The sequence below is a fragment of the Chamaea fasciata genome, unplaced genomic scaffold (assembly GCF_029207755.1).
Source record: "Chamaea fasciata isolate MVZ Bird 193981 ecotype frontalis unplaced genomic scaffold, bChaFas1.0.hap1 SCAF_3, whole genome shotgun sequence".
NCBI lineage: Eukaryota > Metazoa > Chordata > Aves > Passeriformes > Sylviidae > Chamaea > Chamaea fasciata.
Genome location: NW_027094088.1, coordinates 79,983,092 through 79,995,728, shown reverse-complemented (window position 1 = coordinate 79,995,728; position 12,637 = coordinate 79,983,092). Strand labels below are relative to the sequence as shown.

The 12,637-nt window shown below is 36.2% G+C and overlaps 1 protein-coding gene across 3 annotated transcripts in view; it reads right to left on the bottom strand.

Moving 5' to 3' along the window:
- Positions 1-12,637, bottom strand: part of ME1 (malic enzyme 1) — a 155,014-nt gene that overhangs the window by 109,615 nt on the left and 32,762 nt on the right. For all 3 annotated transcript variants that reach the window (XM_066179615.1, XM_066179617.1, XM_066179616.1), the window contains exon 2: positions 4,891-5,024. In XM_066179615.1, the coding sequence (XP_066035712.1) occupies positions 4,891-5,024 (134 nt within the window). The remainder of the gene's footprint in view (positions 1-4,890; positions 5,025-12,637) is intronic.

The following is a 12,637-nucleotide window of genomic DNA, read 5'->3' as shown; positions in this document are numbered from 1 at the left end:
TCAGTATAAGAAATATTATTATAAAATGGAAAGTATTTCTAGAGAAGTGCAATTTTTATCAGAAGGTCACTTTTCCAATGGCAGGTATATGTCTTTTCTCAGCATTGAAATTTGCTTAGTTAAAGATATCAAATTTCTCAAAAATTCTTTCTAAAGGGAAAACAAAAAATGCTTCATACTCGATGTGGGGTTGTTTATAATGCATTAGACAACAAGTATGCATCTTTTAGCAATATCCAAGTATCTCCACAACTAAAATCATGGCGTGTTCTTCAGCATTGTGTTTAAAAAATATATTTAAAATTCAGTATTTAATGGAATATTTTCCTGAAGCCCACATTTAATTGAAAACATAATGAAACCAAGAAATAAAACAGTGAAAACAATCATTTGTGCTATAAAAAGGGAGAAAAAATATTATCTGTCCTTACACAAGGAGTCTTGAATGAAGATTTCAGGGAAGAGTTTCAGAGGACAAAAATCAAGGTCTGGCAAGTCAAACAGAGGAGACTGCCAAGCATTCAAATTTCAGTGTGTCACTCTTCCCCCCTTGTCTGTTTCATACTAGTTTGCTATTATGAAGGGAATTAAATACAGTAGCAAGAAGAGGATATAACCACATATCATCCAAACCCCAAAAGAAAACTGATATAACTACCGGAAAGTTACTGATGATTTCTTAGGATAATTGGCCCAACTCTCACTGGCATACACTTTACAAGGCAAAATGGAAAGGTGAAAACAGAACAAACCCCACTTTTTTTTGCTCTTATCCTGAAAAATATGAGAGTAAATACAGAAGGTGGGAGGAAAGGCTATTATTTTTAACCCGTGTAAGACACTTAACTCTATTACTCTGCATCATCAGTATCTATACAAAAACTCATTGAGGATTTTAAGATAAAACAAAAATAAGATGGCCTCCTCTGGAAAAGCAATTTGATGGCCCCACTCCTAATGTTAACACATCCCATTTAACATTTTACAGCGTGACTCTTCAAAGAAAGAAAAGCTCAGGCAGAAGATGTCACCATGCCAGGAGCAACAATTTCAGTATCAATACAGAGCAAGGAGAAAGACAATTAAGAACACAGAGGGGAGGAAAAAAAAAATAAATTACTTGCAGAATCCATCACAGCTTTTCCAAATTAAGTTAAGTTAAGTATTGTGTCCCTTTTGCCAAGCATACAAGGCAATTGATTTGCTGCTGTTCCACATTAATTTTGTGTATGAAGTCTTGGTATTTCAGAGTAAAACAATTTCATGCTACAAGTTCACAAAGGCGTTTCAGCAGTGCCAAAACATGTCATGTCATGGTACTAGCTATCAACTTAGCTTTATGAATTTACACACACCCTCTTTCCAAGCAAAACCAGGCCAATCCTGCCAATGTAAGATGCTGTCATACACAGCATTTATGTTTCATCAGATGAAACCCTTCTGTCTAAGGTCTTTAACAGCTTCCACTTCTGCAATATTTAAATGACTGTACCTAATCTTTTGCATTTAGATGTAAAACACAGAGGTATACATCTACTGCCAAGCTCTAGACGGAAAACAACAGCCTCCCTTCACCTCTTTTCAATCACTGTTTCTATGGGGGCAAATACTATGCCGGATGCATACTGCAAGAAATATGGGGGGGGGGGGGGGTTCCTGGAATTAGGACATTTACACTCAGTAGAAGACAAAAACTGCATGCTCTTATACAAGATTGTCCTTGAGTACCTGCCTTTGTAGGAAACACTTGAGATTTCAAATTCCAGTTAAAACAGTGAAAACTTCTGACATTCTTTATCAGTGAAGTGATTCAAGGAGTAACTGTCACAGGATCACATCCACTCTTCTTTCAAATTCTTTGATACAATTATAAATATCGGAGACCAGCATTTACATATTGCCTTAAGGACTGAGCTCACCACATGTAATGCACATACTCTCCAAGCAGGCTCCTAATTGACATACTCCAATGAAATTGTCAGACACTTGACTTATAAACACCCCTGCAAACCACATTTTGCACATGCAAATTTTTGCACAATCAATTCACAGAAAAATTTTATTTGCAAAGGAGCCCAAGATGTCAATGTTTACATTGTCTTACAAAGAAGTATCTTCCTCATGTAAATGTTACCAAGTCTTTCCAGCAGTGGTCTTAAATGTAGACCAATGCATGTAACACAGTTATTTTGCTAAAAAACAGAGAAAACATCACAGCTATATCAAGGCCCAATTTTGATAAAAAATGAAGAAAATATTTTTCTTATCAAAACACAGCATAGCACGAATAGTCAATTTAGACCTCCAAGGTGCTCAGACAGCGTATAAATATGATTTCTTAAAGAAAAAATCCGTTTGGGGGGGGTACTTGTGGATTTACATAATTTAATATTCTTAAGAGACAACCTGACTTAATTTACACAATTTGCATTGATCCAAGATTATCCCTAAAAACTTATTTCTTAAGTACTATGGACTTGTGTTATGAAAGCATACACTAGCTCAGGTTGGAAGGGACCTCTGGAGATTGTCTCATCTGCCCTGCTCAAAGCAGAGTACACTAGAGGAGTTAGCCCAGGACCATGTTCAGTCAGGTTTTAAATATCTCTCATGGACGGAGATCCCACCACAGCTTCTCCAGCATTACAAATGGGGCCAAAATGTTTATTCGCACTGTGAGGGGAAGGAGAAGATTCCAATACCTGGACCAAAAATTACAACTGAGAAAGTAGCACAGATACACATCACAGAATTAAACTGAAAAATAAACACAGCTATTCACTTTTTTAATATGTTAATTACTAAAATATTATTTGAAGTATTCTGACTAGTGGACACATTAGTGAGAAAAAAGCTTAACTTGTAACAGTTTCAAGCTATTTCTGTGAACAGCAGAATTGCTAGTTTTCTCATTTGAACTGCATCACTAAAACCAAATTAACAAGAATAAATTTGTACTGCAAAGCTGCACAGTACAATATAAAGCTTTATACTAAAGCAGGCACTCTAATAAAAGCTGGCTTTATAGTATAAAATGGCAAGCTACATTCTAATGCTCAAGACACATGGATGGAATAACTTAATGTCAGCACTTCTGTTTTACAGATGTCTGGTCACAGGAGCAGGAAACAAATTTCTTCCTTACTCAACTACGTATTTGGAAAAGAGAAAACGCCAAAAAAGACTCATAGGTGGGAAAGAATGACACCAAGTTTTTGTTTAATTAAGTATTTAGATATCTTAATGTTAATAGGGGCAGTTTTGGAAAAATATTCTCCGAAACAAATGGCTTCTGGAAAATCTTATGTTTACATTTCTTTGTAAACATATTATATTTCTTTATACTTTTGTATTGTTTGTGTCTATCATACATGGATTAGTTGTACTTTAAAAAAATATTTCCTTCCCCACCCTCAAGACAGACAGATTTCTCTTTCCCTTTTTTTTTTTTGACATAATAAAGATAGCTGCAAAGTATTCCCACAGTACTTGGAGACAATTATTTTTATTTCATTATTCCCGCTGCAATCAAAACTTCAGCATTCAGTGTTTTATTGCAGTTCAAAAGGCATGTCATTCTAAGTTTTAATACTCCGCCATTTAAAACTGATAGATTAATTCTTTCTTCCTTTCCTGAAGAAATTTTTCATTTTAGCAAAAATCCACTTGAATATCCACAATTTTTTGGCTAAAAAATAGAGAATTAAGATTTGGAAACTCTGCTGATCTTCTTTTGACTGTTGAATAGCTAGACCTGTGGTGTTCTATCCGTGATCTTTTGAGAAGTCAGGAGCATTTTTCTGCTATGACTTGAAGTAGGAGCAAAATCTTTTCCTAGTTAAAAAACACAACAAGAAAAGACCTTTTTTCTTCTGGTTTTCAAGCTATAGGTGAGGAGAAATTCCAGCAATTCAAGCTGAAACAAGCAGTTGGAACTGCTTTAAATGTCCTGAAACACATGAAACAACAAGCTGTATCGTGAAGGGACTACCTCAAGACAGAGATAAGGGGGAGATGGGAACAGAGAAAGTTTTCTCCTGTGGTAACATCAATGGTTGAATCAGGGGCCTGCATGAAATTTTACACTTTCCTGGAAGAAGGAACTCAGACTCATAAACATTCTAGCCTGGGAAGCTACCCCTCTGTAACAACTGATAATGGTCTTCCTGAGAGCACTGGAGAATAGTTAACCTACAAAAGACACCAGAACTGCAAGCTCTTCACTTGCAAGGAAGGCTGTCCTCACCCTATTCTGACTCCATAAAAAAACAAAGGTTGTAGCAACTTTAAATTATAAAAAAGCCTTGTCACCAACAGATGGGTACCTAGAGGCTATATATTACATAGTGATAGAAAGACATCCCACAACAGAGAAGAGCAAGGCACAGGAGGAGGAAATGAAGAAAGAGTTTTGTTCTAGAGCTTATCAAATACATTTTTTTTAGGAAAAACTTTTCGTTTCATAAATATTTAAAGCCCTTCCCAGATTTTTTTCTTTAAAAATACCCAAACACAGCAATACTATGTTACATATTAGTTTTATAACATTTTACTAATTTACTATGTTTCAATGCATATGTATGTATATGCATGTAAAGTCATTACTAACTTTTCGTTTCACATGAGTTCATTTGCTTCCAGTGACCTTTGTATCATTTGGTTATTAAAGAAAATTCATGTGAACAGCTCTGGAAGATTACAATTTTAAAGCAGGAGTTGATCTTTTAAAGAAAACACTCTAGCAAAAATATGTATTTAGCTTGATGATTCCCAAAAATCAACAACTACAACCTGAACAAATACCCCAAAATTTCATCTGTACTATCATACAGAAAAAAGTAAGTGACTCATGAATTGGTGAGTAGGATAACATTTCATCCCATACTTTACCTGTCTAGGTCACATGTCAGTCTCTCAAAATTCTTAAGAATTGTATAAACCTGAGCATCTTGACCAAGAAAACAAGGTGGCAATAATCCATGAATATTCAATTGTTGCCTCTCCTCCAAGGTAAAAGCCATGCCCTGAAAAAAAACAAAAAATAAAAATAAAAACCATGTATAGATGTACACAAGAGATAATTAATTTAAGAAAAATTTTGCTGCAAATCATAGCCCGGGTAGTCAGCACCAGAAAATCTATTTAAAAATAAACTAATTTTAAATGTATTATTCAAATTTATTTAAATTATAAGAATTTAGAATTGTGTCGTTATTTCAGGGAAAAATTTCTTTGAGCCAGAAGAAGACAGGCCTGTACAGATACAATAACTCCATCCCAGCACAGAACAAGTTAATGTCTCCTGACACCACAAGAGTACCACCTGCAAAACTGCTAAGTTACAACTGAAGAAGAATGCAGCTATATATTCACTCATTTTCGACTTTTAATGAGGTCTGTCTGTATGAAACATCTTCAGAAATTACCCAAGCTACTGTAAGAAAGATGGTGCCTTTACAGCAGAATCGTGACTGTGGGTTTGGCACACCAGCATTGAGCACTCTGGCCACTGAAGTTTTACTCTGCTGTGGTAACTACAGCCAGGCAGGACTGATGGACAGGATCAGACCTTTGACAGCTTTAGGGGATAAGAAGAAGAGTCAGAGGAGTTTCTTCTATATATGAGCTAGGAAATGTATGCACTTGTTTGACACTACAGCCCCTGGCACAGACATGCAGCTCTCCTCGGTCACCATTCTGCCGGCACTGCTTCTGCTCCAGAGTCAATACTGGCTGATCTGCACTGGCTGATCTCTCTTAGGTTAACACCAGAACTCTCTGCATCTTTGCAATATGCTTATCATGTAGCTTAAACATATTCTAAACCCTAGAGCTTATGGAGCATGTGTTACTCTACCGAGAAGACGTCTGTGTGTGTAGACACATATAAAGAAGCTATTGTACAGCTGCCTAATATTCAGTATCTGTGATACAGCTACATAAAAAATACAGTTCCTAATCCAAAAAAATACTTGAGAAAACACCTTGAGACCCATTAAAGAGGAGAAATTAGTAATATAGTATTTCTGCATTAATTCTCCTGTGGAAAATAAGTACTACTGAGGTACTTTCACTACCACTTCTGTAAGCAGGCTTTTAAAATGTCTTTGTTTATGTGATCATTAGAATTAGCTGGGTCAACAAATGACAGGAAAAAACAGAGAAAACAAGAGCATAAATACAAAAGCCTTCCTTCAGTCTACATTTTCACTGTTCTTGTCTTTTCAAGAGAACAAATTCAGTCCTTTACACAACGTACTTACTGCCTTTCACAAAAACATTTGGTGAGTGATACAATGTGATAAAGTCATGTCAGTTAGTTTGGTTACCTAGACAGGTTCTTCTTTTTTGTTTCTGTTTTTGTCGGGTTTTTTTCTCAGAAATAGTCACCTCATAGGGCTTATTCTTACAGAACAAAACCGTATTACAAAATCTTTCTCTATCTTACTAGTCTACATTTCTTACACCATTTTTAATCTAAATTTTGAAGTGGTTATGTCACTATGACTTCAAAAAAAGTAGGAAAAAAAGCCCTAAAGCAACCCTACCACACTATCTGCTCTACAATGTCATTAATCAAGTTGTTACCTTAAGCGAAATGATGACTCAAAAAAAAAAAAAAATCTTATAATGAACACTTTACAAAACATCAAACATTTCCAAAACGTGCTTCTCCTTCTCTAGACAGGAAATGAAGGGAAACCAAGTTTAATACAGATCAGTAACTGTTTTGCTGTAGTTCTGCATGCATTTGAGATTTCAGAGGTTTCCAAGTACATTTACAAAGGCTGCATTTTTTTTCCCTAATGAACTTTCTGTGACCAGAAATGTCATGAATGTCTGCAGCTGCTATCCCATCTTGAAAAACCATGGAAGAAGGAAGAGTCAACACTTCTCACAAGTTTATTCAATGTTGATTCCTCTTATCTCCACTAAACGTTTTTGGGCCTAAAGAATCCACATGTGCTCGTGCACACTTCCGAATCAGTTCCAAGTGACTGGATTTCAGGGAGCTGTACAGCTTTAATGGATCTTCTCATGCTTGTAGTAAAGTGACAATTCAGTAATTCTCTGCAATTCTCCTTTTTCCCTGTTTCCATTAGTCAAATGGAATGAAAAAAAAAATTCTGAATGTCTGTGTTTGGCTTTATACTAGGAATAAAAAATGGACTTTAATTACTATAATAGGGTTTCCCCTCTTACTGGAAAATATATTTTATTGTAAAACAAACACATGTGTTACATCTTTCCAAATGCCTTTTTAAAAAGTACTTCATCTTGAAATAGCGTATTTTCCATGCATTACTACAGCTTTAGAGTAAGTGTTAATTTCTTTGGTTCATTACTACAAAAAACCAGCACCCACCTACACCCTCCAGGACTTACACGGTTAGAAAATCCTTTACTTGAATATTCCTCTTTAGCAAAGATACTATGAATTTTTCAAATTTCTAAAATGAAACATTAATTCTTTTTTTCCACCCTCAGATCCCATATTTGCTCAGAAGAAAAGAATTATCATTAAAATATGTCACCTGAAAATTTAATAAGAGAAGGTCATTTTTAAGAAGTAAGTCCTATCCTATTCCATCTGCTTATAACAGGGAAGATTTCAACCATGTAGGATTTATGGTGTACATCTAGATTTTTTCCACTAGCCTCAGATTTTCTTTTCTACATAAAAAATCTTATTTTTTCCTATCTGAAGTGTTGTTTCCAAGCCATCCAGCAGAGAGGGCTCTAGGTCCAGCTTGGTTTACACGCTCCTTTCCTTTCCAGAGAGGCATATTTCATGCACACCTGGATGGGACTGACTTCCCTCATCTAGCATCCAAACTATTATAAACAACATAGATATTTTTATTCTATAGCTTGTATTACAATTAAATTTTTAACGAAGAACAACAGTATGACAATCTAAAAGCAGCATAAGGGCGACAGACCACAGTGATAAATATTAACCTCTGCCTAATTAGTTTTGATTTATTCACTGCTTTATATACATCACAGAGGTGAAAAGTACAGTTATTATCAACCCTCCCAGTTAACCGTTTGCAATTCTTCTAGAGTTGTGTTTCATATGTTTCATTATATGCTCTGGTTTGCTTTTGGCAAAATCAAGTTGTTCTTCAGCCACCACATTACCTTCCTTTCTCACAGACCTTTCGGTCAAATGTTTGGGTAGGTTTTTTTTCTTACTGCTCCTTAAGCATACATATCCTTTCAGACTCTTAGCTGTACACGAAAAGCTGAGTTTTCAAAAAATTGAACTCATAGCAAATACATATAATTCTGAATTTGTCTCTCCAATTGCAATGTTGTGAAGTTTTGTAATTGTAGCAGTGATATCTATTACTGCACATCATTCAGTATTCTTGCATTATTTAATATCTATCAGTTTATCAACTCCACTCTTAACTATCTGTCCTCTGCTCATAATCTCTAATCCCCCAAAGCCCCTCTACAATGTTGTTCTAGTGAAGTTACATATACATCAATACCCTTCTTCAGTTGCAATACTGAAAAACCACGTAAGAAATAAACAGCACAGCACCATCTTGTATCAGATCGATCAGCTTTTTGCATTGGCTTTTGACCGAATTTTCAAGCAGTGCTTGAAAAGACAGAGAGCACATTCAAAATAGTTCAAGAGCTGTCTCAGCCTCTATTCACAGTCAAGAGACAAATTTTCTCTCTCAATACAAACTAGATTGCACTGACATAGTTTTTCTTCCGACAGAATATCTGAAGCTCATATAATTGCTTACATAAACCTCTCTAGAAAAAAGAGTGTACTAAAGCAATAGGTGCATCCCGTTCCATGCATTAATGAGATCAGTCTTCACCAAAGGTTGCCAGTATTCATTGCAGGGACCCTTCTCCAATTTCTCCCAAGACCTAGCCATCTTTTGTTGTAGTAGTAAAAACTTTCATTTTTAAAAACTCTAACTCATTTAGAAGAATAGCTCGTTTCCTCCTGTTGGCCTCGCTGCAGATGTGACACAAAAGTATTGGCCTAACAGCATATACAAGGAGGCTGGCTTAGAAGAGGAAACCATGTCCACATCCAAGGTTCTCTATCTCAGTGACTCTTTCATCAGCCTCTGGAAGGAGAAAATCAAGGCTCATAAGACTTCAGGGGCTCAGGAGACAACCACCACCAGCAGTACTCAAGCTTAAGTACTCACATATATCTGAGTATATCTGAGGCTCCTGTATCCATGAAGGGCGAAGGAAGAAATGAGGACGAAGGTGAAAAGGTACATAGCAAGGATGTATATCTAGAAGTACCATCTATTCTATAAGAAAGAAATCTCTGAATTGCTGGTCTAATATACTGCAAGTGGAAAATTACAGTCTCTAGAGTAACTTGGGGATGGACAAGTAGGTTCATCACTGTCTCAAAAAAGCAGAGACAAAGTAAAAAAGTTTAAAAAAACCTATCAAAAAGTAAAAAAACCCTCTGTTAAAAAACTCATTCTCTACACCCAAATCATAAAAGTGCAGTGAAAAAATTTCCATGGTATCATGAAAATAGCACACAAGTCTGAGGGACTCAGATATGCTCAACATCTGCTGCCATGGCTGGAAAGAGGAGAGCTGGCACCTCACCACTCCTTGCAGGCTCCCACTGCAGCAGTTGGTATCCCTGAGCTGAGGCCAGGGATGAGCTCTGCCAGACAAAGCTCTGAGAAAACCCCACAACTGCCTGCAATACTCATGATCTGAATCAATTTTCTGAACAAATGAATTAAAGAACTCCACTATTCCATTCTTAAAAATTCCATTCTAAAATAAATAAATAAATACACGCAAACAAGACAAATGTTTCAGGCTGAAAGACCAAAAACATTCTCCAATACTAAGGAAGAGGGTTTTTTTCCCCAATACATCCCAAATGAAATATCAGTGGCTTCACTACTAGTTGCCAGTCACGCATCATCCCACGCTGCTCACACCACTTCACGTACAAGATTTTCTCCAGAAGAAATTCAACTGCAGAACTAGATACAGTCCTTAAGAAACCATGATCTTTGTTATGCATGACTGTTTGCAGGCAATTCTTTTGCTGATCAAGCTTTTGCCTTCAGCAATTTTGGCTTTTCATGCTACGTCAGTACTGTTAGGGATGAACCCAAGTCAAAATTAATTTCTTTTAAGGAAAACTTCTTCGGCTGAGGAAGCAAAAAAATGTATGTATAGTCCTGGTAGGTATGAGCTACATGAAAACAGCTGCAGGTATCTAATGTCATAAACCCCTTTAGGATCAGAATGTTAAAAAAACAAACAAACAAACAAACCAACCAACCAAAAACACAACTGCAAAATTTTACACATAACAAAGAAATTTTTATAAAATCTCTACAAAAATACAGAACATATGGGTTTTCGAGCATTTTAAGCTACATCTAGGAGTTTAATGATCTGCAAATCCCTTTGAGCTATTTCATATAATTTGTGTTTTTTAAAACAGTCACCTTACAAACAGGCAAAAAGAAAGTTTTACAAGCACTTCCTCTCCATTTTCCATTTTTATTCTCCAAACATGACTTCAGAGAAACCTGATAAATACTTCTAATACTCCATGTCTATCATTAATGTCAAGGCAGAATACACCAGGAAATACTTAGAATAACTAATATGAGCACAACACTCCATAATGAACTCATTCTGCTGGAAACAAAAGTGGTTCATGTCAAGAAATTGGTGTTGGAACAGTACATATGGCTAAAGATGTTTCTTCTGTTTTCTCTACCCACACTTGTGATTGCCTAAAAATATTACAAGCTAATGCAGGTATTTGGGCAAACATCTCTTCTGCAACCAGGGCTTTAGGCCACACCAGTCACAGTAAGTACCCCAGTAGGTAAGGAAAGGGACTAGTCTTTTTTTAATGGTGCAAATTCACACACAGTTTTCTGTTACGGTGGTTTCTTTTGGACCTGAAGAAAAAAATACTTCTGCAAAATGTCAATTCGCATTAACTTAGATATTCCTGTTTCTTCCTAAGAATATCTGCTGTAAAGACTACACACAAAAGAAGGTTTGAAAAGCTTAATCTACTTCAATTTGAAAAAAAAAATTGGAATTACTAAAAATTTGGAGGAAAAAAGAAATCCTTTCAAATGGTGTATATGAAGGCCAGGGAAAAGGATGACAAATACAAATTGATAAGAAGAAAAAATACGCTCAACAGGCAGAATGCTATCACAGTTCAAAGATGAATACCTTAGAGTTAAGAAATGAAAACTGAATATGAAAATGTAACTTTTCTGTTGCGATCCTCTGGCAACACATACAGACAACAGTTTTGCTTTCAGAAACAAAGAACATTGATTACCATTTACAATGCACACATTATTTAAAGTATTATTAGACTGCAGGTAGAAAAGTCACTGTATGACAGACCTGCCATCTTCCAAGAAAGTTACTTTTCCCCAAAACTATGCTCAGATTCTCTATCAGGCATTTCATGAGGCATATTGGTTAGCTCTGGATTATGTATCTTGGATTAAGGTTTAAAAATCAGTATACTAACTAGTGATTAACAGCCCATTAGGTTCTCTGGCAGAGAAACTGTGAGGTTTTTGCCTGTCTACAGTACCTAACACACAGATCTTGTAATGGTCTTGGCCTGCAGCTGAGATCCCTGAATTAGCAGTGAATCCTGCTAAGTGCCTTCACTGGAGTTTGCAAAACCAGACACAGACAGGCATCTACCCTGGTTAAGATAAGGAAGGTGAAAAGCTAAAGAAGGAGGACTGGTGAAGTGTAAACAGCAGAACCCAACTTAGATCCAGCACCTGTACTCCTTTGGATAAGCCCTCATGCACAGGCATCCATCAGGACTTGTGAGACCGTGACGCATGCTGAAGGTACAATAAAAAAATATACAAAAGCTGATGGGCACAGTTCTGAACATACAAGAAAAGAAGAAACTGTCCTATATAACTGTCCTATACAAGGTATAAAATGCCAGAGGCACAGGTTTTATGCATTTTTCTCTAAACACAGCTTTTTAACAGGTACTTTAAGTTGAAAAATTATATTGTGACATTTGGCATTTATGCTTCAAAGCTGTTTTTCTAGAGTTGTGGTAGATCTGCTGCAGTGTGTTGAACACACGAATTTTTTTCCCAGAAACATCAAGTGACCTGAAGCCTACTCATAGCTCAATTCTAAGTCCACAGGATTTTCAAAAGAAAACATAAAAAGTAAAGTCAACAGGGGAAACTGAAACAAAAGTCAAAACCAGCTTCCAACAAACAAAGCCCAGATAAATACAGTAGCTAATACACACACCCATGGACATATGACTCAAAACAAATGCAGATGGCCAGAAGGAGATCAGACTTCTCTTGGCAAATTCATCATGGGAATGTGTGGGCAGCTTGGCAGCCATGCCATGAGCTGATACAGTGATTGCACACAAGCATGATTCAGACCGCCGTGTTAGAAATGACATTTCACAGCATCCTTATTTCAACAAGCCTTTAAGCTAAGGCAAACAAGTATCTGAACGTAAGCAAGCAAACCAATTTTAAGAAACTATTTCTATATATGTGTTTTATTATACACATACAGAGTAAAATCTTTTTGCATTGCATAATCTCCCCTCACCCTAATGTTGAAAAGA